This window comes from Bubalus kerabau, chromosome 3, assembly GCF_029407905.1.
Source record: "Bubalus kerabau isolate K-KA32 ecotype Philippines breed swamp buffalo chromosome 3, PCC_UOA_SB_1v2, whole genome shotgun sequence".
Lineage (NCBI taxonomy): Eukaryota > Metazoa > Chordata > Mammalia > Artiodactyla > Bovidae > Bubalus > Bubalus kerabau.
The window spans coordinates 173,178,236-173,204,330 of record NC_073626.1 but is presented as its reverse complement, the minus strand read 5'-3'; the positions used below and the strand labels follow the sequence as shown (position 1 = coordinate 173,204,330).

Here is a 26,095-nt window from a genome sequence, read left to right as displayed (position 1 = left end):
TAACACTTGAGCATGTTCCTTAACCTTTCTCAGTCTCAGCTTCATCATCTATAACATGCAATGTGAGCAGAATTCACCCCATTGTTGGTTGGGAAGATTAAATAAATGCAATCAGACGTGTGAAGCAGTCAGCATAGAACTTGGCGCAGGACGCATCCCCAACTAGTTTAAGACACACCTGTGACTGTTAAAAGTAACTGAACAATAAATTTAAACTTCAAAATAAAAATAAAAAACCTGAGATTCTATGAAAAATACCTATAGCCCTTCAACCAAGGTATTGAAGATATTTAAAATTAGGGCACTTTTTTTAGGAACCATAAGTGGCATGGTATGGATAATTCTGAATTCAGTTCAGTTCAGTCGCTCAGTCGTGTCCGACTCTTTGCGACTCCATGAATCGCAGCACGCCAGGCCTCCCTGTCCATCACCAACTCCCGGAGTTCACTCAGACTCACGTCCATCGAGTCAGTGATGCCATCCAGCCATATCATCCTCTGTCGTCCCCTTCTCCTCCTGCCCCCAATCACCTCCAGCATCAGAGTCTTTTCCAATGAGTCAACTCTTCACATGAGGTGGCCAAAGTACTGGAGTTTCAGCTTTAGCATCATTCCTTCCAAAGAACACCCAGGACTGATCTCCTTTAGAATGGACTGGTTGGATCTCCTTGCAGTCCAAGGGACTCTCAAGAGTCTTCTCCAACACCACAGTTCAAAAGCATCAATTCTTCAGCGCTCAGCTTTCTTCACAGTCCAATTCTCACATCCATACATGACCACTGGAAAAACCATAGCCTTAACTAGACGGACCTTTGCTGGCAAAGTAATGTCTCTGCTTTTCAATATGGTATCTAGGTTGGTCATAACTTTCCTTCCAAGGAATAAGCATCTTTTAATTGCATGGCTGCAGTCACCATCTGCAGTGATTTTGGAGCCCAGAAAAATAAAGTCTGACACTGTTTCCACTGTTTCCCCATCTATTTCCCATGAACTGATGGGACCAGATACCATGATCTTCGTTTTCTGAATGTTGAGCTTTAAGCCAACTTTTTCACTCTCTACCCTCACTTTCATCAAGAGGCTTTTGAGTTGCTCTTCACTTTCTGCCATAAGGGTGGTGTCATCTGCATATCTGAGGTTACTGATATTTCTCCCGGCAATCTTGATTCCAGCTTGTGCTTCCTCCAGCCCAGCGTTTCCCATGATGTACTCTGCATAGAAGTTAAATAAGCAGGGTGACGATATAACAGCCTTGACGAACTCCTTTTCCTATTTGGAACCAGTCTGTTGTTCCATGTCCAGTTCTAACTGTTGCTTCCTGACCTGCATACAGGTTTCTCAAGAGGCAGGTCAGGTGGTCTGGTATTCCCATCTCTTTCAGAATTTTCCACAGTTTATTGTGATCCACACAGTCAAAGGCTTTGGCATAGTCAATAAAGCAGAAATAGATATTTTTCTGTAACTCTCTTGCTTTTTCAATGATCCAGCAGATGTTGGCAATTTGATCTCTTGTTCCTTTGCCTTTTCTAAAACCAGCTTGAACATCTGGGAGTTCACGGTTCACGTATTGCTGAAGCCTGGCTTGGAGAATTTTGAGCATTATTTTGCTAGCGTGTGAGATGAGTGCAATTGTGCGGTCGTTTGAACATTCTTTGGAATTGCCTTTCTTTGGGACTGGAATGAAAACTGACCTTTTCCAGTCCTGTGGCCACTGCTGAGTTTTCCAAATTTGCTGGCATATTAAGAGCAGCACTTTCACAGCATCATCTTTCAGGATTTGAAATAGCTCTACTGGAATTCCGTCACCTCCACTAGCTTTGTTCGTAGTGATGTTTTCCAAGGCCCACTTGACTTCACATTCCAGGATGTCTGACTCTATGTGAGTGATCACACCATTGTGATTATCTTGGTTGTGAAGATCTTTTTGTATAGTTCTTCTGTGTATTCCTGCCACCTCTTCTTAATATCTTCTGCTTCTGTTAGGTCCATATCATTTCTGTCGTTTATTCAGCCCATCTTTGCTCAATGAAATGTTCCTTTGGTATCTCTAGTTTTCTTGAAGAGATCTCTAGTCTTTCCCATTCTTAATTCTGAATTAAGAATTATTAATTAAGACTTATTTAATTAAGACTTATTTGGCATAGTACAGATGATTTTTAAAAATTTAGACATCACCAAGCATACAGAAGTTGGCAAGTCATTAATCTTGCCCTGCTACTGAAGAAGAAACATAAAAGGGTGCTGTTCTTCACCAGAATTATGAGTAAAGGATATATTTGATGTGACCACTGCTATTCTCAGGGACTCTCTGAGCTCCCTGTGGTCGTCAGTATTTTCATGGCCCCCAGGCTCTGCAGCGCTCAGTGCTGTTCGCTTATCCTTGAGGGGATGCAGCAGGCAGCAAGTGTGGCCTTGTAGGGTTCAGGGGTGCCCATCAGTGCTCAGAAGGGGAGGAGCCATGAGTCCAGGAATCCTAGGAAAGGGCTCCCTTTCACTCTCAGAACACCTGAGAGGGGGTGCACCCTCGTACTCCATCCTCACCCTCAACATAGATAGCAGTTTTTCAGTCACTGGTGTGTACAATAACCACTCCTGAGATTATGGTAAGGGGATCTGGGATGGGGCCTAGATTCTACGTGAACCCACATTCAATGGTCTGAGAAGCCCTGGGCCAGCCACACAGGACGAGAACCATCAACTCCCTGATCATTCCTCCCTGTTATCTCCAGCCCTCATCAACAGCACAGATTTATCTGCTGTGTCCTCTTTTATAAACTTCTGGAAGATAACAGCTTCTCAGACTTTTCTAGGATTCTGTGGAATGTTCAGCAAATGACTCAGGTTCAATAAAATTTTTTTGAATAGAGTTTTCAAAAAAATCAACATTTTTCTACTGATCTTGATAGATCGCCCTGGTACATCAGAATGGGAGGTACAAGTTGTGATTTGGGGGAACATTCCCTACGGAAATGCAACTCCTGTCTCTGGCAGGTTCCCTCCTTCAGCACAGGCAGTTAGCAGCCCCCGTGTGAACAAGCGTACAGGGCGCCCCACCCAACCCTCCCTAGTGTGAACCACCAGAGCCCAAGGAGGGCAGGTGAGGTGAGTTGCAGTGCTGGCCAGCTGCCAATTTCAAATCAGGACTGTGTGTCTGGGACTTCTCTGGTGGTCCAGTGGCTAAGATTCCGTGCTCCCAATGCATGGGGCCTGGGGTTCGATCCCTGGTCAGGGAACTAGATCCCACATGCCACAACTAAGAGTTTACATGTCACAATTAAGGATCCCAGATCCCACATGCTGCAACTAAAACCCGGCACAGCCAAATAAAAAAAATAAAAAGACCGGGTGACTAAGGGCAGCTAAGGAGATCTAAGAAACTAAGACAGCAAACAGGGAGTGTACGTATAACCTCAGCAATTATTGCTCGACAGTAAGTTTTCTGCTTCCACAGGGGATCCTCTGGTGATCGGGCCCAGTGGGTGGCATGGTGGCCACTCACAGGTCTGTCCAGGTATTAACCCCAGGAACCTGTGCATATGTGGCTTGGTTTGGATAAAGAGTCTGCAAATTGTAGTTAAGCTGTTGCTGTTGTTCAGTTGCTAAGTCACGTCTGCCTCTCTGCGACCCCATGGACTGTATCTTAGATTATCCTCAGTCCAGTGACAAGTGTTATTATAAGAGACAGAGAGAACATAGGGACTTCCCTGGTGGTCCAGTGGCTATGACTTTGTGCTCCCAATGCAGGGAGCCTGGGTTCGATCCCTGGTTAGGGAACTAGATCCCACATGCCGCAACTAAAAAAAAGATTCCAAGTGCCACAACTAAGACCCAGCACAAGCAAATATATATATATATATATATATATATTTTTTTTTTTTTTAAAGAGAGGGAGCATAAAGAGAACAGGAGAAAGTTATTGGAGATGGAGGCAGAGTATGGAAGTCCACAGCCACAAGTCAAGGAGGGCCTGCAGCCGCCAGAAGCTGCAAGAGCCAGAAAGGTTGTGGGACAACATGATTTTGGATTTCTGGCCTCCAGAACTGGGAGAGAACACATTTCTGTTATTTGAAGCCACCCAGTACAAATACACTGGGGCTTCCCGTCTCTGTACTGAGTTCTTTCTGCACTTCATTCTTACCACTCACATTGCCACTGAAAAGAGACTGACACCGATAAGATAAACAAGCATGTGTGCAATTTTTCTAAATATTTCCTTCTGGTAAAAAGAATAGTACCTATGCATTAAGGAGATTTAGAACTACAGACTGTGGTAAAGTGACACTATTTCCGGATGCCGTTAAGTTGGGCCACTGGCTGATTTCAAAACTCTGTCCCTTTTGCATCTTGCCAACCTGCATGACGGAGAAGGCGATGGCACCCCACTCCAGTACTCTTGCCTGGAAAATCCCATGGACAGAGGAGCCTGGTAGGCTGCAGTCCATGGGGTCACTGAGAGTTGGACACGACTCAGTGACTTCACTTTCACTTTTCACTTTCATGCATTGGAGAAGGAAATGGCAACCCACTCCAGTGTTCTTGCCTGGAGAATCCCAGGGACAGGGGAGGCTGGTGGGCTGCCGTCTATGGGGTCGCACAGAGTCGGACACGACTGAAGCGACTTAGCAGCAGCAGCAACCTGCATGATCCAGCTGGGAGTCACAGCATGTTCGGGGTCTTGTTTTTGTTGTTGCTATTAAAAATCTTCAGTTAACAAGTTAACATCTTCAAGTTAACATCTCAGCACGGCATTTCATTGTGCAGAGGTGCTAAAAGTTATTAGGGAAGGGGCTATGGTGGGGTTTCTGTCTGAACATCCCTGCTTGTATGCTGGGAAGACCGGGCATCTGAGGGCTGTGTTCTCAACAGCTCCGCCACCCCCCTCCAGAGAAGCCCCACTGGTGTGCCTTCTGCTCTTCTCACCACCTTGCTTTTCAACATGCACATCCCTCCAATACAGCTCCGTCCTTCCTGACAAAGCCAGTGTCTTCCCAGGTGTCAGGGCTCAATGACTTCCATCAACAGTTCGGAACCCGGGTGCCTCACTCCCTGCCCTTCTCGAGCACCTCCCCGCTTGACCTGTCTGCGGTCAGTTAGGGTCCTTTGATCCCTGAGTCGTTCTGAGGGGTAGTGGCGCTTGTCCATGACTGGGGGCCAGTGGTCACCCAGCCTCCTACGTCATCTCCCTTCTTTCATCCACTCTTGCCCCTCTATGTTCTATTCTATTCTTCACAAAACAGCCCGAGTGAAAACAGAAGTTAATGTAGTAAAACATGAATTAAACTGAGTCACTCCCCTGCTCTGCGCCCTCCAACAACCTCCAGCTCATGCAGGGTAAACTCCAAAACCCTTACCAACAATGTCCTCATGCCCAGCCCTTGGCTGTCCTCCAAACTCAAGTTCTGCCAGCATACACTGGCTCCAGCTGGGAGCCCCTGGAAATTCCACGAACAATGAGGTGATCAGGGAGACCAGTGCCCAGGGAGAGGTGATGAGGGCCTGGGTGGGGCAGCAAGGGGAATGGACAGGCTTTCTGCTTCCGCCTGCCCCTGTGAAAGCTCACGCACCTGCACCCGCCATCTTTTTCCTTCCCAAGTCACTGTCTCTGCTTCAGTTGTTGAGAGCCTGGCTCCCAGCTCTAACGCTGACCTGCCCAATCTGAGGAGACTTCAGGGTCCACGTAACTGACCCAGTCAACCACCAGCATCAGAATTTCAGGAGTCCCTTTTAAAGCCTTCACTCCCATGTGCTCACCTGTCCGTCATGGGGCTTCAGTCTGAACTGGCCTCAATCTTTGCATCTGCTCCTCCTTTCAGATCTTAGCTTTGAGTACCCACTGCTCACCTGTGCACTCTCAGATCGAGGTTCCGTGACACTGCCATCCTCTCCCTGCCAATCAGTAGCTCCCCCGACTCACACCTTCCCCGTGGGTCCCACAGCAGCAGAGTCTTTGGGGAGCTCAGATCATGGCCCCTCACAAATGTGTGACTCCACAGGCCTCTCAAAGTTTTGAGTGACTACTCAACCCGTCTGGAAAGATCTCTCCCTCCTGTTTTCCACGACACTGTTGTCTCCTGGTTCTCCTCAAGCCTCTCTGTTCACCTTTCTGTTCATCTCAGGGGCCACCTTTCGTCTTCCCCTACTTCCGACATGCTGGTGGGCCCTCTGTATTCATCCCCGCCTCCCTCCCTGTCCAGCCTCTGCCTCAGTGGGTGACTTCATCTGGTCTGATGGTTTTGGCCATCCCCTGTGTTCTGGTCCGTCTAGTCAAAGTTATGGTTTTTCCAGTAGTCATGTATGGATATGAGAGCTGGACTATATAAAGAAAGCTGAGTGCCAAAGAATTGATGCTTTTGAACTGTGGTACTGGAGAAGACTCTTAAGAGTCCCTTGGACTGCAAGGATATCAAACCAGTCAATCCTAAAGGAAATCAGTCTTGAATACTCATTGGAAGGACTGATGCTGAAGCTGAAACTCTAATACTTTGGCCACCTGATGTGAAGAACTGACTCCTTGGGAAATCCCCTGATGAAGGCAGGAGGAGAAGGGGACAATAGAGGATGAGATGGTTGGATGGCATCACCGACTTGATGGACATGACTTTGAGCAAGCTCCAGGAGTTGGTGATGGACAGGGAAGCCTGGCATGCTGCAGTCCATGGGGTCACAAAGAGTCGGACATGACTGAGCAACTGAACTGAACTGAACTGAACTGAACTGTGTGCTGATGACTGACAAACCTGCAGCAGCCTTCCCTTCTCATATATAAGGCACAAAAAACCCAGGAATCTAGATGGGTAAATGATTGCTTCTAAGGATGGGCATGGGGCTTCCCAGGTGGTGCTAGTGGTAAGAACCTGCCTGCCAATGCAGAAGACACAGATCTGATCCCTGGGTTGGGAAGATCCCCTGAAGGAAAGCATAGCAAGAATGCCTGGAGAGTCCCATGGACAGGTGGGCTACAGTCCATAGGGTCACAAAGAGCTGGACACGACTGAAGCGACTTAGGACGCATGCACATACCAAGGATGAGCATACCTTTAGACACTGCGAAGGCTCTAGAGTGTGCCTTTTAGCTATACTCTAACCGCCTTCTGTTTGCCAGCGGGTCTGTTTAGGATAGTAACTAGGGCCTCTGTGCCCTTTAGGGGCCCTGGAAGGAAGTTGGCCACCATGGAACTTCTCATAAACATAGTATCATAACAGATCAAGCCAAATCCTCGTGTGTTACTGTAAACACTAAGTTCATCAATGGCCCATCTCTCCTTTCTATTATGGGGTCCTCACTCCCTTCACATGGTACTTACTCCCAAGTACTCCGTGGTTAGAAGCTTCTCCCCTGAGAGCTCTCCAAGCTGGGGCTGGATCAGTTCGTCCTTGTCCAGATCGGCTTCCATAGTGTCATGGTCCTCCTGTTTCAAAGGAGACATGAAGTGAGAGCTCTGACCCCTCTGGCAAGTCCCCAGAGGGTGGCTCTCTGAGCGGCCACCTGTCGTGAAATGGGAAGGCCTTGGGTTGGCATTTCAAGGGTCTCAAGGGCACAATGCCCTCTGCTCATGACCTCCGTGAAGATGAAAAGGAAAATGCCAACCCACCTCTTTAAGACGTCTCGTGTCTAATGACCACTTCCACAACCACAGGTGGGAACAGATTCAACAAGATGCTATTGAATGGTTTCTCCTAGTTACAGTTCTCAGAATGTTTTTCTCTGTGAGGTCAAGACCGTGTGAACCAGCTGGCCTACAAATAACTATTAAGCCCCTCCATATGCACAGGCCTTACAGGGGATACAAAACTGTATACTGTAGGCTTGTTCTTCTCATGAAGTTTACAGTCTCTAAGTGAAAAGATTCAATAAAAAGATAAGAGTTGTTCTGCTTCCGAGAAGAAGGAATGGACATGTTTTCCCCTGTTGCTCCCTCTAAGCAAAACCAAAAATACTGGACATTATGTACCAAATAAACCTAGGAGACTCTGAAAGGTGGCGAGGAGGAGGCAGACTGGCTGGCTGTTCTGGAACACAAGGAATGAAAGGTGGTGAGTCCCCGGCTTTACTTTTTGCCTTAGAGATTCTAGACTTGGCATTGAAGAAGGCAGCAACCCAGAAATGAGAATGGGAAGACAAACGCTTGCCCTCTCTAGCCAAAGAACCAGCAAAGGGGGGTGCCCAGTGTGATGGGACTTTTAGACACTAAGCAGACACCGGAGCAAATGCTGTCACCCCTCCTGCCCAGCCAACCCCCAAGCACACCAGCAAAGGAGCCGAGACTTCTGCCCTCGCCAGGCTGTGATATCACTGTGTGTGTGGGGTGATATCAGAGAAGGACAAGTAGGGAGGGGGAGTTCCGACCTTGCTGGGCGGTAATGAGCCACCCCCACATCCCAGCACCAGGGAGAGGAGAGACCCGGTAGAGAGCCTGGACTTCCACCCCAACTCGGCGGTAATGAGATGTCCCATCCCCCAGCTGGGGATGGGGTCAGAGAAGCCCTGGTGAGACTCAAGATGTCCACCACTGCCTTGTTTCTCCATGCTCCTGCGGTGTTGGGGGGCCGTGTGGGGAGCAGTAACGCGCCGTTCCTATGGCAGAAGCCTCGTAGGGATGGAGAACTCCCACCCCCATTCTGCACTAACGAGGAGTCTCCTCCCCGCTCCCCCTCCACTGGGTCTCCAAAGGGACCAGGGGCAGAATCTGGACTTTTACGCACTTCTAACAGTAATGAAGAGGAGCCCCTGCTCCCCTGCCAGAGCAGCGTCAGAAGAAGCCAGATAAAACAGAAGATTTACATAAGACAAAAGTTTCATCACATAGTATCCAAAATACTGGGGTTTAAATAAAAAAATCACTCATCATACCAGACATCAGAGTGTTCTCAAACTTAATTAAGAGAAAAACGATAGATGCCAATATCAGGATACAGAGATGTTAGAATTATCTGAAAACATTTAAAGGACCCATGGTAAAAATGCTTCAGTGAGCAATCACAAGCACTTTGGAAACAAATGAAAGAAACAAAGTCTTGGGGCTTCCCTGGTGGTCCAGTGGCCAACACTCCGAGCTCCCACTGCAGGGCACCTGGGTTTGAACTGTGTCCCACATGCTGCAGCTAAAAAGATCCTGAAAGCCGCAATAAAGACCAAAGATCCCACGTGCTGCTACTAAGACTCAGCGCAGCCAAATAAATAAATAAATAAAAAGATTAAAACAACAATTAAAAAAAACCCAGCAGGTCTCAAGAACATAGAAAAGGAAGAACAAAGTAAACCCGGGGCAAGCAAAACAAAGGCAACAATAGAGAGAAGAGCAGAAATCAATGAAAAGGAAAACAGAAAAACAAGAGAAAATTGGTGAAACTAAAAGCTGGCTCTGAAAAGATGAATATAATTGTCAAACCTCTAGTGAGACTGACAAAGGAAAAGAGACATAAGTTACTGATATCAGGTATGAAATAGAAGCTATCACTACAGACCTACAGACATCAAAAGGGGTGGGAGGGAGGTTCAAGAGAAGGGGGGTATGTATATTTATAGCTGATTCACTTTGTTGTATGGCAACATTGTAAAGCAATTATCCTCCAATTAAAAATAAATTTTAAAAAAGGATAATAGGGACTACTATGAGCAACTGTAGATAAATTTGACAATTTAGATAAAAAACACAAATTATTACACTCTCATAACCTGAGTAATCCTATAACTATTAAGAAAATTGAATTCATAATTTTAGAATCTCCCCCAAAGAAATCTCCAGGCCCACATGGTTTCACTGGAGAATTCTATCAAACTTTTGAAAAAAAAAGTAACATCACTTCATGGCAAATAGATGGGGAAACAATGGAAACAGTGACAGATTTTATTTTTATTTTTTAAAATTAATTATTTTAATTGGAAGCTAATTACAATATTGTAGTGGTTTTTACCATGCATTGACATGAATCAGCCATGGGTGTACATGTGTTCCCCATTCTGAACCCCCCTCCCATCCCATCCCTCAGGGTCATCCCAGTGCACCAGCCCTGAGCACCCTGTCTCATGCATGGAACCTGGGCTGGTGATCTGTTTCACATATGATAATATACATGTTTCAATGCTATTCTCTCAAATCATCCCACCCTTGCCTTCTCCCACAGAGTCCAAAAGACTGTTCTTTACATCTGAGTTTCTTTTGCTGTCTTGTATATAGGGTCATTGTTACCATCTTTCTCAATTCCATATATATGCATTAGTATACTGTATTGGTGTTTTTCTTTCTGATTTACTTCACTGTGTATAATAGATTTCAGTTTCATCCACCTCATTAGAACTGATTCAAATGTATTCTTTTTAATGGCTGAGTAATATTCCATTGTGTATATGTACCACAGCTTTCTTATCCATTCATCTGCAGATGGACATCTAGGTTGCTTCCATGTCCTGGCTATTATAAACAGTGCTGCGATGAACATTGGGGTACACGTGTCTCTTTCAATTCTGGTTTCCTCAGTGTGTATGCCCAGCAGTGGGATTGCTGGATCATAAGGCAGTTCTATTTCCAGTTTTTTAAGGAATCTCCACACTGTTCTCAAGAGTGGCTGTACTAGTTTGCATTCCCACTAACAGTGTAAGAGGGTTCCCTTTTCTCCACCCCCTCTCCAGCATTTATTGTTTGTAGACTTTTTGATAGCAGCCATTTTGACTGGCGTGAGATGGTACCTCATTGTGGTTTTGATTTGCATTTCTCTGATAATGAGTGATGTTGAGCATCTTTTCATGTGTTTGTTAGCCATCTGTATGTCTTCTTTGGAGAAATGTTTGTTTAGTTCTTTGGCCCATTTTTTGATTGGGTCATTTATTTTTCTGGAATTGAGCTGCAGGAGCTGCTTGTATATTTTAGAGATTAATTCTTTGTCAGTTGTTTCCTTTGCTATTATTTTCTCCCATTCTGAAGGCTGTCTTTTCACCTTGCTTACAGTTTCCTTCACTGTGCAAAAGCTTTTAAGTTTAATTAGGTCCGATTTGTTTATTTTTGCTTTTATTTCCATTACTCTGGGAGGTGGGTCACAGAGGATCCTGCTGTGATTTATGTCAGAGAATGTTTTGCCTATTTTTTCCTCTAGGAGTTTCATAGTTTCTAAAAATATGGAACACTTCACAAATTTGCATGTCATCTTTGCAATTTTATAGTTTCTAAAAATACGGAACACTTCACAAAATTGCATGTCATCATTCCAATTTTAGTATATGTGCTGCCGAAGCAAGCATGACAGATTTTATTTTCTTGGGGTCCAAAATCACTGCAGATGGTGACTGCAGCCATGAAATTAAAAGATGCTTGCTCCTTGGAAGAAAAGCTATGACCAACCTAGACAGTATATTAAAAAGCAGAGACATTACTTTGCCAACAAAGGTCCATCTAGTCAAAGCTATGGTTTTTCTAGTAGTCATGTATGGATGTGAGAGTTGGAATATAAAGAAAGTTGAGCACTGAAGAATTGATGCTTTTGAACTGTGGTGTTGGAGAAGACTCTTGAGAGTCCCTTGGACTGCAAGGAGATCAAACCAGTCAATCCTAAAAAAAATCAGTCCTGAATATTCACTGGAAGGACTGATGCTGAATCTGAAACTCCAATATTTTGGCCACCTAATGCAAATAACTGACTCCGTGGAAAAGACCCTGATGCTGTGAAAGATTGAGGGCAGGAGGAGAAGGGGACAACAGAGGATGAGATGATTGGATTGCATCACTGACTGGATGGACATGAGTTTGAGCAAGCTCTGGGAGTTGGTGATAGACAGGGAAGCCTGGCGTGCTACAGTCCATGGCATCGCAAAGAGTCAGACAGGACTGAGCGACTGAACTGAACAGAACATCAATTCTACACAATGTTCTCCAGAAAATAGAAGAGGAAGAAATATTTCCTAATTCATTCTATGAAGCTAGCATTACCCTGGTACCAAAACTAGACAATGATAGTATCTTCATAAAAAGAAGTGTGTGGATGTATGCTCAGTCATGCCCAACTCTTTGTGACTCTGTGGACCGCAGTCTGCCAGGCTCCTCTCTGTCCATGGGATTTTCCAGGCAAGGATACTTGAGTGGGTGGCCGTTTCCTTCTCCATGGGATCTTCCCAACCCAGGGATCGAATTTGCAACCCCTGTGCCTCCTGCATTGGTAGGCAGATGCTTTACCACTTGAGCCACCTGGGAAGAAATACTTGGGTATAAATCTAACCAAATACGTATAGGACTTGTATGCTGAGAACTACAAAACACTAATGAAAGAAATCAAAAAGGTTTAAATAAATGGAAAGACAAATCTTATTCATTAATTAGAAACCCAACATAGAACTTCCCTGGTGGTCCAGTGATTTAAGAATCTGCCTTGCAATGCAGGGGATGCAGGTTTGATCCCTGGTTTGGGAACTAAGATCCTACATGTGGAGGAGCAACTAAGCCCATGCCTGGCAACTACAGAGCCCAAGCGCTCTGGGACCTACATGCCACAGCTACAGAGTTCGTATGCATGATGCAACAAAGATCCCATGTGCTGCAGCTAAGAACTAACACAGCCAAATAAATAAATACATATTGAAAAAAGAAACCCAACACAGTTAAAATGTCGATTCTCCCCAAGTTGATATATAAGTTTCATGTAGTTTCTATAAAAATCCCAGCAGGATTTTTCTGTAGATGGACCCAAGACTATTCTAAGATTTATATGGAAGGACAAAGGAAGTCAAATAGCTAAGATAATTTTGAAAAAGAAGAATAAGGGAGAGGAATCAGTCTCCTAGATTTCAGGACATTATTGTTGACAAAGAACACTGCCTGCCATTTCAGTAAACGAAGGATGTGTGTGTACCTAGTTACTAAGCTCAATTTAACTCCTGTGAGCCCATGGACTGTAGCCCACCAGGCTCCTTTGTCCATGGGATTTCCCAGGCAAGAATACTGGAGTGGGTTGTCATTTCCTTCTCCAGGGGATCTTCTTGACCCAGGGATTGAACCCATGGCTGCAGCCTCATCTCCTGCATTGCAGGTGGATTCTTGACTACTGAGTTGCTGGGGAAGCCATCAGTGCTCACAGAGCTGTCAGCCAGTGGAGCTGGTTCTACACAGTTAAGATGACTATCACAGGAGTAATTTCAACGAGTCCAGACACTTGCGTCTTCCCAGACACAGAAAAGCACTAAAATCATTAACTTGAGATGTCTAGTAAAACTCCTCCCTTACCTCTTTGGAACAATTCTTCAGAGCTGTCTGAGAGGCTGTCTCCCAGGCTATAGTCCTCAGTAAGGTCCCAAATAAAACATAACTTTTAACATTTAGGCTGTGCATTTTTTTTCCAGTTGACATGATGCATGTACTAGAATTACGATTGATAATCTTGATATTGGCAGAGAGAGAGACATACAGATCAACTGGACAGAACAGAGAACTTCAAAACAGACCTACACAAATATGTCCAACTGATTTTTGACAAAGATGCAAAAGTAACTCAACAGAGGAAGGGCAGTCTTTTCAATAAGGAGTGCTGGAGCAACTGGATATGCACAGGGAAAAAAATGAACCTTACACTAATTCTCACACCTTATAATATAACAAAATAACTCCAAATGGACCATGGACTTACATGTAAAACTATCAAATCATCAGGAAAAAAAACCAGAAGAAAATCTTTAGGATCTATGGCAAAGCAAAGAGTTCTTATACTTGAAGTACAAAAGGAAAATTTGATAAATGGGAGTTTTATTGAAATTTTAAAAGCTTTTGTTCTCTGAAAGACCGTGTTGAGAGGACAAAAAGAAAAGCTATAGACAGGAAGAAAATATTTGGAAACCACCTATCTGAAAAAGGACTAGTATCTAAATATATAAAATATATAAAGAACTCTCAAAATTCAACAGTAAGTTCCCCAAACAATCCTATTAGAAAATGGGCAAATATATAAAGAGACATTTCACTAAAGAGGACATGTGGATGACAAATAAGCACAAGAAAATGCTCAACATCATTCACCATTCAATTCAGTTCAGTTCTGTCGCTCAGTCGTGTCCGACTCTTTGTGACCCCATGAATTGCAGCACGCCAGCCCTCCCTGTCCATCACCATCTCCCGGAGTTCACTCAGACTCACGTCCATCAAGCCGGTGATGCCATCCAGCCATCTCATCCGCTGTTGTCTCCTTCTCCTCCTGCCCCCAATCCCTCCCAGCATCAGAGTCTTTTCCAACGAGTCAACTCTTTGCATAAGGTGGCCAAAGTACTAGAGTTTCAGCTTTAGCATCATTCCTTCCAAAGAACACCCAGGGCTGATCTCCTTTAGAATGGATTGGTTGGATCTCCTTGCAGTCCAAGGGACTCTCAAGAGTCTTCTCCAACACCACAGTTCAAAAGCATCAATTCTTCGGTGCTCAGCTTTCTTCACAGTCCAACTCTCACATCCATACATGACCACTGGAAAAACCATAGCCTTGACTAGATGGACCTTTGTTGGCAAAATAATGTCTCTGCTTTTCAATATGCTATCTAGGTTGGTCATAACTTTTCTTCCAAGGAGTAAGCGTCTTTTAATTTCATGGCTGCAGTCACCATCTGCAGTGATTTTGGAGCCCCAAAAAATAAAGTCTGTCATTGTTTCCACTGTTTCCCCATCTGTTGCCCATGAAGTGATCAGGAAAACCTAAATTAAAATCCCAATAAGTCACTCCATACCTATCAGAATGGCTAAGTTAAAAAAGAGTAACAACATCAAATGCTGGTAAGGATGCAGAGAAAGTAGATCTATTTCTAGCGGGAACACAAAACTGTTTTAGCCACTCTGCAACACAGTTTGGCAGTTTCTTAAAAAGCTAAACATGCAACTACATACAACCCACAAGTATGCTCTTAGGCATTTATCCTAGAGAAATGGAAACTTATTGTCACACAAAAATCTGCATATGAATGTTCACAGCAGCTTTATCTGTAAAAACCAAACCTGGGAACAAAAGACGTTCTGCCACAGGAGAATGTTAAACTGTGGTCCAGCCACACTATGAGCTAGTGACCACACACGCACCTGGATGAACCTCCAGTGAAATACGTTGTATGAAAAAAGCCAGTCCTTAGTGGTTACATACTATGTGACTCCATTTACGTAACATTCTCGAAATGACAAAACTCTGGAAATGGAGAACAGATTAGTGGTTGCCAGGGTTTAAGGAGTAAATGGGATGTGACTGTAAAAGGGATCTGGTGGTTATAGAAATCTTCTGGCTCTTGAACGCATCCGTGTTAATACCCTGGTGGTTGTTATACTGTAGTTTTGTATGATGTTAGCAGTGGATGGAACTAGGTAAAAGGTATACAAGATTTTTCTCTATTATTATGTGAATCTACAATGATCTGAAAAAAAAAAAAGTTTTCAAATATACAAAAAGAGGAGTTAAAAACCAAGTAATAGTATATATGATAATAATAATAAATAATAATAGTATATATATGATGGTGTTGGAGAAGACTCTTGAGAGTCCCTTGGACTGCAAGGAGATCAAACCAGTTCATCCTAAAGGAAATCAGTCCTTGGAAGGACTGATGTTGAAGCTGAAACTTCAATTCTTTGGCCACCTGATGCGAAGAACTGACTCATTTGAAAAGACCCTGATGCTGGGAAAGATTGAGGCAGGAGGAGAAGGGGAAGACAGAGGATGAGATGGTTGGATGGCATCACCGACTCCATGGACATGAGTTTGAGTAAACTCTGGGAGTTGGTGATGGACAGGCAGGCCTGGCGTGCTGCAGTCCATGGGGTCACAAAGAGCTGGACACGACTGAGTGACTGAACTGAACTGAACTGAGTATATATGAACTGTCCCCAGCCTGCGTCTAATCAAATGCCAGCTGGCACTGGGGAAGCTGTGGTACTCTCCTCCATTCCCTGCCAGCACTTCGGAGACTACACTGTCCTTTGTAGGTTAAATTATGAAGATCCATACAAGACAGGCCAGGGACTTAACCTGTGGTCCAGTCGTTAAGACTCCATGCTCCCAATGCAGGGGGCACAGGTTCGATTCCTGCTCAGGGAACTAGGGCCCACGTGCTGCAAGTAAGACCTGGGGCAGTAGAATAAATACATGAATTAAAATAAGCTATAAACAAATAAATAATACGAAACTGACCATCTTGTCACCTGACTGAGGTAGAATCCAAGGAAAGAATGTGTCCGTGTGAGGGGAGCTGGCCTGCTGTGAAGTGAGGCCAGAGGAAGGAAGAGGCCCTGGAGGGGCAGCAGGCCCAAGACCCAGCACTCTCAGGGCAGAGGGCTGCCCCAGGCCGGCATGTCTGGGTGACAAGGGTCCCTGACATCCTCAAGCCAGGCCTTCTCCTGAATCTTCACCCACTCAACCATGTGGAATTTGCTTCCTCTAAAACTTGCCAACAGGAAGAGGAAGCTCTGCTCTGCAAACCTAAGTACCCGTCCTTATTTCCAAGCTGATTCCTAACCATATTGGTGAATGTGATTTATCTGAGTCAGTTTCGAAAAGATGACAAAGCCCCCGGTTCCCATGAGGACTGCCTTTGCGGGGTTGGGGCAGAGAGGCTGTTCCAGGGCGCACCGCTGTCTCCACAGGTCTCTTCACCACACGGTCAGTCAGCGCCACCTGCCACCACTAGACCCTGTCACCCCAGGGTGGGGCAGGGGAGGCTGTCTTAGGAAAAGGGGATTCGACTTATCCTATGTGGCCACCAGAGCAGACCAGAACCAGCAGACTCAGGAGGGTTCCAGTGAGCGTGTCCTCACCCTCCGCGCTGTCTTACTCACTGCGGGGGCTGCTGAGGGAACACTACCCCCTCCAGCTTACATGCGAGCATGGAGGAAGCCACCGTGCACTTCCACAGCACTCCACCTCAGCTCTCACAAGGACTCCGTGGGGGTTCCTTTCACAACATCTGCTTTGTGTGATGTGGAACCTGAGCTGGAGAGGCGTGACAAGCCCACAGGGAGAGCCTGGCCTGGAGGGGGAGGTCTGGACTCTAAGCTCAGGGCAGTCCTCTTCCACCCAGAACTTTCTGACTCAAGACCTGGGGCCCTGCAGAGAAGCCTGTTTTCAGGGAGGTGCAGGCTGGACCTCAGTGCCTGGTGGAGATTGAGCACAATGGGGCAGAGAGAGGGGAGAGGAGGGGCCAAGGGCTGGATCCGCACCCCCTTACCCCCCCCATTCCTCTCCCAATCCCCCCACCCCACCCCTGCCCCGTCTCGTCCTCTCTCTTTCCATCCATCCTGTCTCATCGTGGATGGAGAACCCATTCTTGACTGAACTGGAACACCAGGTTCATGACCATTTAGCCCCTTGTCCTGATCGTTCTCCACACAAGGGCTACTGCCTTTTTTTGCTGTTCACCCGAGTTGGCAGCTCTGCCAAGTGTGGTGTACCCGCCATCCTGAAATTTCACTCGGGGTTCCTTAAAGGCAATGCTATGTGAGGCCCTACCCGAGGTCAGGTCTGGGACAGCCAGGTAAGGTTTTACTGCTGCCTGGGCTTTGAGTTTAGCTTTACTTAAAACACCAGCATCTTGGTGATCAAATATTGTGTACATTATATGACTATTTTAGGAAAATGATTGCTCTTTGTGGACGACAGCACTGGGCTCTGTGGTCAGAGTGAGTGGCTAAGGGTGCTGGGCGGTGGAGTAGGATTTCATTTCTTTTCTAGGGAATGAAGCCGTGGAGCCACCAGCTGGCAATAGGCATGTGAATCACAGTTTCACAGAGGTATTGGTGATACACCACTTCCCTGCCAGGATGAAATAGGAGACCTTAAGAAACAAAACAAATGTCCACATTCCATTTCAATGAAAAATAAAAGGTCAATGGCTAAGCTTAATCAACACTAGCAAAAGTATTTCTCTACTCTGGACAACAAGTACGTATGTAAGACATTCACTTGCAAATACACAAATTAACAAACATATTCTCGATCATAAGTTAAAGCCTGACTTACTAGCTTCTTGTTGATGTTTGACAGAAAACAGTAGAATTCTGTAAAGCGATTATTTTTCTTAAAAAATAAATTAATTAAAAAACAAATTAGTAAGAGATTCACTGATATATTCAATTTTTTTTAAAAAAAGCAAATGGATGCTTTTTTAAAAAAATTAAAAGTACTTCATAGTTAAATTCATTGATAACTGATAAACTTTGGAAAACACAGGACAGTTTCTATATTGGCTCCCTAATATATACAACTCTGTAATAGAAGTGGACTTAAGTCACAGTGTCATATGCAAGTGTGGGGCCCGAGAAAGAACCAGGGTACCTCAGCCAGCCTGCTTCCACCTGGAGACTTTGCTTCTTCTGTCACAGTTTTTCTATTGCCAACATACAGGCAAATACACTGGGTGCTTTCAAGAATATCATGTTAGTGTAAGACACAGAAATGTAAGAAAATGGATGTGAAAGTCATTATTAAATGAATAGCTCCTGGTTAAGAGAGTTAGCAGTGAGGCCCTGATTAGACCTGATTCTTATCAGTGCCTGAGCTTCTCCCTCCAGCAAATGAGATCATTTAAAGTCCTGCCCCTTTAAAATCAGGACTTACTGATTAAGGACATTTCTTAAGCTTTCCATATACTCTATAGACATAAAGAAGTTACTATCATGGTTTTTCTAAGAAACACACTGATATCAGCAAAAAGGAAACGGAGGCATCGTCAAGACTCCTGAAACGTAAAGACAGAAGGAAAGGGGCTGTACTCGATGAGCTGGAAGGTGCTATTAGACAGAGTTGTTGCTGTTGAGTTGCTGAGTCTATTCTCTGCGACCCCATGGACTGCAGCCTCCCAGGCTCCTCAGTGCATAGAATTTCCCAGGCAAGAATACTGGAGTGGGTTGCCATTTCCTTCTCCAGGGGATCTTCCCGATCCAGGGATAGAACCTGCATCTCCTGCATTGGCAGGCAGGTTTTTTACCACTGAGCCACCAGGGAAGCCCTTTAACTTCAATACTATTGAGGCAAGAGCTTAATTCAATACTAGTCTGTTTCCAGCAACACTTGGGAAACCAGATGCAGAGGGAGGTTTGGGAAGGCAGAGGAAATCATGAGATGTGGTGGGAAACGTAAAGAGAGAGCCCATAAAACTGATGCCTGCTGAAAGCAGGGCACTGGGTCCACCTGTGCCGTTGGGGCCGAGTGGGTGGAACCACTGAGGACGTGTCAGAATTTTCTGAAATGAGCACGCCTAGGAGACACTCAGGGATGACCTTACAGCGTCAGCCTTCTCTCTGGAACAGGAGAGACTACTTTCCACCATTTTCCCCCGATTTAAGTGGGTTTCACTTGTGTAGAAACAGTACCAGCCACACTGCTGGCTTCCCCCGGCTGCTTGTGAATTCCAAACGACACATATTTTGCAATCTACTCTGTGAAGTAAGCAGGTGATGGATAAGGAGCGCTTGGAGAATAAATGCCTCATTAGGGTGGGTTTTAAATACCATTGTCGGGAGGAATTTTACTAACATTACTGGTCTTTATGTACTTGGGCAGAATGCATCAGATTACTAAAGGGAGAGCCCAAGGATAACTGATCACGTCAAGAAATTAAGAATGCCTCAATAAAAAAGGCACTTGAGCTGAGATGAATTTAGATGCTCTAATACGAAGCTTCCCCATAGTGGCTCGGTGATCTTATGACACTACAAGATTCTTAACTGAAGGCTTTAGATACATAATACTCCAGACAAACCAGATTCTAAGCAGTTGGCCTGAAAGCAAAACTAAGGTTGACCACTAAATGCATTTGAAAACTCAGATTCTTGCAGATACAATGCAGAGCGCAGAATGTATTCAAGTGGTTTTACATATGACAAGCGAAAGTATCGAGTGTGTTTTCCACTTGAAATAATTATAGGACTTCTAGCAGCAGTTTAAACTTGAGACACCTTCTCAGAACCCTGAATTGGAAATCTTGCTCTTTGTAAAAATAAGGAAAAAACACTCCACATGGGAGAGAAAGGGTGGACCAAGGTGACCAGGTAGGCAGTATAATCAACCTATTTCCCCTAGCAGAATGGATTTTTTTCCAATTTTGCAGCTTTATTTTACGTGTGTGCCAGGACTGCGGATGCAAGGAGGTTCTGAGCCCTGGAGGACTCGTTTTGAGGCTGAGCTGTTCTAAACAGCAACTTCCCATCCACAAAATGACATTCCTGGGGGGCAATGACAGCTGGTTTGACAACCAGCCCAATTCATTAACTAACCACATTACAGGAACCAGAAAATCTGTAACACCCTTCGCTTCCTTGATTCTTCTAGTCCAAGGCTTTAGCTGCCTAATGTGCTTGCTTAAACATCCCTGAAGTCTACGTGAAAATGACAAGACATGTGGAAATGACAGTCGTGTTGCTCTGAGAGAAAGTGAAAAAGAAAATGAAAGTGTTAGTCCTGCAGTCGAGTCCGACTCTTTGCAATCCCACGGACTGCAGCCCACCAGGCTCCACTGTCCATGGGATTCTCGAGGCAAGAATACTGGAGTGGGTTGCCATTTCCTTCTCCAGGAGACTCATTCCAACCCAGGGATCAAACCCGTGTCTTCTGTGTCTCCTGCATCGCAGGTGGATACTTTACCGTTGAGCCACAGAAGCCCTGAGAGAGGCCGAGCTTACAAAAATATGTAACACAGAGAATCAGAGGAGACTGGGAGGATCAACAACTCTGGAAGTGAAAGACAGTAGAAAGATCTGGTGGGACAGAGAAAGGCAGCCACCATCACAGCAGTGTCTAGACACCCTGCTGAAGGCAGACAAGAGGACTCAGGTAACTGAGTTCCTTCTTTAATTTTAAAAAATTAATTATTTTTAAATTTTTGGCTGTGCTGGGGCTTCGTTGCTTTGCAAGCGCCTTCTCTAGTTGCAGAGAGTGAGGGTACTCTTTCTCTAGCTGCAGAGAGCGGGAGTTGGGGTGCATGGACTTCTCGTTGTGGTTGCTTCTCTTGCAGTGGAGCACAGGCTCCAGCCACTTGGGCTTCAGTGGTTGTGGTACCCAGGCTCAGTAGCTGTGGTGCACAGGCTTAGTTGCTCCTGTGAGGCACGTAGAATCTTCCCAGACCAGAGATGGAACCTGTGTCCCCTGCACTGGCAGGCGGTTTCGTATCCACTGCACCATGAGGGAAGTCCTGAGTTCCTTCTAAACAGGAGTTGCCGAGTGTGCTCAAGAGATGCGGGGGTGGACCTGGCACTTGGGGAATCAAAACATCTCGAGTCTGGGTGTGTCCCTCCTCAATCCTGAATGACTAGGGAGGGGCTAGCTAATAAGCAGAAACCACCACCCCAGATATGGAAACGTATCTGACACAATGAAGGTACACCAGCAAGCAAAGTCACAGGGAAAAACTCTTATTCTATAAACCATGTCAAGTTCTGAGATAATGTTTAGATGAACTTCAAAGTCCTCAAAGAACTAGATGAAGGAGATTTGAAAAGTAAGGATTTGTCATTATTTCTCAAGCTCCCTCGGTAGGGAGGATGTGTTTGTGGCGGGATTGATTAGGAACCTGAATTTGGTATTTTAGGAAAAACAGGGAAATTTAGGAAGAGTTAAGAAAATTTTTCACAGGCTGGCTGTTACAAGAAGTTTGCTCTGGGAACAGCGTCCCTCCCCTCCTTTCACCCATTGAGGGTATCCAACCCCTTCTTCCCCATTCTCCACCCCCAGCTCCATCCTGGCCACCCACCGACAGGCTCCAGCTCTGGCCAGGCACCGCACCAGCGACTTCCACTCTAGCAGACAATACTGAAATGTCAAAACTGACTAACAAGCTCTGAGTCTGTGCCAGTAGTTCACATGGATCATTTCATTCGATCCTCCCAACCACCTGATGAAATGGATATTTATAGCTGTACTTTACAGGTGAGAACACCAAGGCCTGAGGTGCTGAACCATGTGCCCTTGGCCACATGGCTGGTGAGAGGAGGGGCTGGGCTCAAACCCTGGCAGGCTGATTATGGAACCACTTTCTCTGTATTGAGATTCAAACACTTGCTGTTTTCCCATTAAGTATTTGTCATTTCCAGGGTCTGTTGGGGCTACAGAGAGGCTTCTGTGCTTGGCTCCTCTTACCTTGGACTTGAAATGAGGACACGGGCAGCACATACGATCAAATGCACCCATGAAAGGAGACAAGAATGTGATTCAAGACCCCAGGGGCTGTAACAGTGAGATATCAGCAGATCAAGAGAGTGTCCCAGCCTTGGCTTTAACATGTGCCCTTACCCACCCCCTACCCCCAGCTTTTCTGGATTATACTTACTCCGCATAGCTCCAGAAGGAACAAGTGGATATTATATAGACACAAAGGAAGAAATGGAAACTATCCATTTTTGTGTGTTCATTGTGTACCACAGACTAATTCACTGATCTCAACAATTCAGTAGTAATTATCTTTATCTTTATAGATGAAGAAACAAAGCTAGTAATGAGAAAGAAAATATAAACCTCGACTAGGGTCTCAATGGAGTGGACCTTTGAATACCACCGTTAGCAACTTAATTTTCTTAGGTGATACGGGGCATGGGAATGTTTTTAAGAAGGAATCGAGTGAAAGCAAAAATGGGTTCAGCCACCTTGGAGAGCAACGTGGCAGTATCTATTGGTGATAAAGACAAGACCCTTGTGCAGGGGTTAAGAGGATGAACTAGGGCGGCACATCTTGGTATGAACAAATCTCTAACATGTAATGTTGAATGAAAAAAAAGCAAGTTGGTAAATGATTCATAGAGCATTATGCCATTTATGTAAAACTGAAAACCACAAAACAATAGTGTACATGGTTAAGGGAGACATAAAGATATTATAGAAGCACAGAATGCCCATGGAATGTTACGCACCAGGTTCCGAAAGGTGGTTAACTCTGGGGAAGATGGGAGAGGAGAGCAGGGAAGAGATGGAGCCACAGCGGTCAGGTTAGTTTCTGGACTTTCTGTTAAGTTGAAAATGCTCCAAAATTTAAGAACAAAGTGATCATGGCCCTGCGTGATCCAGGCCCTGTTCTGGGAAGATGGTCTGGTGGCCACATGCAGGAAAGGCTGGGAAGGGAGGAGACTGAGGCTTAAGTCAGGATGTGGAGCAGAAAAAGGAAATGAAGGGGAAGATGAAAGTGACTTTTAGAACCATGAGCCATAGTGTCTGGAGGATGATGGCAAAGTATGAAGGAGAAGGAAAAACCAGATTCCGGAGCCACTGAAAGAGTACAGGTACCTGGACAAGTGAGCAATTAAGAATCTCAGTTGTTGTGAATGTCCACATTTGATTTTTGGGCTTTGCTCGTGGCTCAGATGGTAAAGAATCTCCCTGCAATGCCGGAGACCCAGGTTTGATATCTGGATCAGGAAGATCCCTGGAGAAAAGAATGGCAACCCACTCCAGTATTCTTGCCTGGAGAATTCCATGGACAGAGAAGCCTGGCGGGCTACAGCACAAAGAGTGAGACATGACTGAGTGACTAATACTTAATACACTTGATTTAGAGCCACTTATTGACCATACATCACACATGTTAGACACTAGACAGTTGGCTCATTTAGAGAAACTGAATCTTGCATACGGCAGAGTCTGGACCTCAATGAGGGTCCCTGATTCTAAGATGAATGATGTAAGCCCAGATGCCACTTTAGCCAAGAAATTCACAAGGTCCACAGGCTACCTGGTCCCAGTGCCTCAAAGCTCAGTTCAAGGACACAGATGCCAAGCCCTGTTAATGACTTATTGTATTCAGTTGGCAACTGCAGTTCTCATTGTGATGCAGTCAATGGGCACTCTGAGTGACCCTTTAACACAAGATGAGTGCTAATGTCACTTTTCACTTAATATTTTCCAACAACTTCCCTCTTCTCTCAGAAAAAGAGCTAATGTCCTTAAATCCATTACCATGTGTAAAACAGATAGCTAATGATGGGAAGCTGCTGTATAGCACAGGGGGCTCAGCTCGATGCTCTGTGATGAGATAGAAGGGTGGGATGGAGAGAGTGGGAAGGAGGCTTAAGGGGGAGGGGAATACATATATATATACTTAAGGCTGATTCACGTTGTTGTAGGCAGAAACCAACACAACATAAAGCAATTATCCTACAGTTAAAAATAAAAAATTTTTAAAAAGAGCTAATGTCCTTCTCAAGGCTCCAGGTGATCTGACCCCATCCTCTGACTCTGTATCCTATTCCCTCCCCATTTCTTGTGGGTCCCCAGGAAGTTTCGACCTTGACATTGGCTGTCCCCAGGGTCTACCTTGGGGCTTCTCCCTCAAGTCCTTCTTACTTTTATTGTTCTTTGAGGCACCTACCACCGCTTGAAAAAGTAAGGAAATATTACATTTCTATTTCCTTATTTGTCTAAGGTCTGCTTTCTCCTGATAGGGTATCTATTTTGCTTACTGCCACGCCCGGACAGCTTCTGGTAAAGGAAAATGAGTAGGTCAGGCAATTCCCCTCTACACACATCAAGCACAAAATGTGACAAATTTATTAAAAACGATCATTTCAGGACACTGGAAAATGACCAGTGGCAGATCACAACTGCTCACTGGGGAAGTGCTACTGCACGTGGGGCAAGCGCGGCGCTCTGCTGGGAGAGTTCCCGTCTATTTCAGGCAGTGAAAATCCACAGCTTTATTAACTGAGGGTGTGGACTTGGTGGAGGGCAAGTAAGAAACCAGCTAGAAGCTGAAGGGGGATTCCCAGAAGCAAGGGAGCCACAGAAGGCCTGCGACGATAAAACCTCCAAGCATCCCCGACGGACTGTTAACTACAGATGTGTGCAGAAAACCCAGGGAGCTCAGAGAAAGTTAAAAGCTTGGGGGAACTTGGAAACTTTCTAGGCTTTTAAATGAATTCTTCAACCTACAGGTAACTCAAGTCACAGAAGATGGTCACTTGAGGTGGGTAAACATTATCTTTACCCAAATCTCTCACTGACAGTGAAACTATGCAGGGAGACCCATATGGCAGGGCACGTAATACGCAGAGACACCACAAGCTGCATGCCACAGGGGGAGAGGTTACACAGAGATCAGCCAAGGTAAATGATTACTCAACAACTCTCAAGAAAGCAACACATAAGCCAGAATCTTTGCAACGTATTATCTGCAATGCCTGGTTTTCAACCAAACGCATTATCAGACGTGGCCCAAGAAACAGAAAAAATGTGACTTGCACTCAGGAAATATTGAGTAGCCAAGACCTAACTTTGAGTGGGCCCAGATGTTGGATTTAGCAGACAAAGATTTCAAAATAGCTATTATGAAAACGTCTACAGAATTAAAGGAAAATGAGCTCAAGAGCTGAAGAAAAATATACTAAAAATAAGTGAAAAACAGGGAAGTGGACCCTGTAAAAAGGAACCAGATGGGGGTTCTAGAGCTGAGAAGTATAATAACTGAAATGAAAAATTCAGTGGATGGGTACAACAATAGATATGAACTGACAGAAGAATCAGTCAGTTGGAAAATGGAGCAACACAAAGTATCTGGCTTAAAGAACAGAGAGAAAAAACACTGAAGAAAATAAAGAAAGCCTCAGAGGTCTGTCACATAATATCAAGTATTCTCATACATGTGTAATTGGATTTCTAGGAAGAGAGGAGAGAAAGAAAGGGGCAGAAAAATACTTGAATAGATAATGGTTGAACTCTTCCCAAATTTGGTGAAAAACTGTAACTTATAGATCCAAGAGGACTTCCCTGGTGGCTCAGACAGTAAAGAATCTGCCTGCAGTGCAGGAGACCCAGGTTCGATCCCTGGGTCAGGAAGATCCCCTGGAGAAGGGAATGGCTACCCACTCCAGTATTCTTACTTGGAGAATTCCAAGGACAGAGGAGCCTGGTGGCGGGGTATAGTCCATGGGGGTGGCAAAGAATTGAACACCACTGAGAGACTTTAACTTCCACTTTTTATAGACACAATGAATCCTAAAAAGGATAAATACGAAGAATACTACATCCAAACACATCATCATCAAACTGCTGAAAGCCAAAATTGAAGAAAAGAATCTTAAGTACCAGCAAGGGCAAAACAAGCACTTTCAGGGAAAGAATGATAAAAGGTACCATTAATAGCTGGCTTCTCATCAAAGACAAAGGAAGCCAGAGACAAC

General features: G+C 44.9%; 1 protein-coding gene across 2 annotated transcripts in view; it reads right to left on the bottom strand.

The window, feature by feature from the left end:
• The window catches only part of ARMC9 (armadillo repeat containing 9), a 181,877-nt gene that overhangs the window by 34,268 nt on the left and 121,514 nt on the right, over positions 1-26,095 (bottom strand). For both annotated transcript variants that reach the window (XM_055573725.1, XM_055573724.1), the window contains exon 20: positions 7,304-7,408. In XM_055573725.1, coding sequence (XP_055429700.1) covers positions 7,304-7,408 — 105 coding nt within the window. The remainder of the gene's footprint in view (positions 1-7,303; positions 7,409-26,095) is intronic.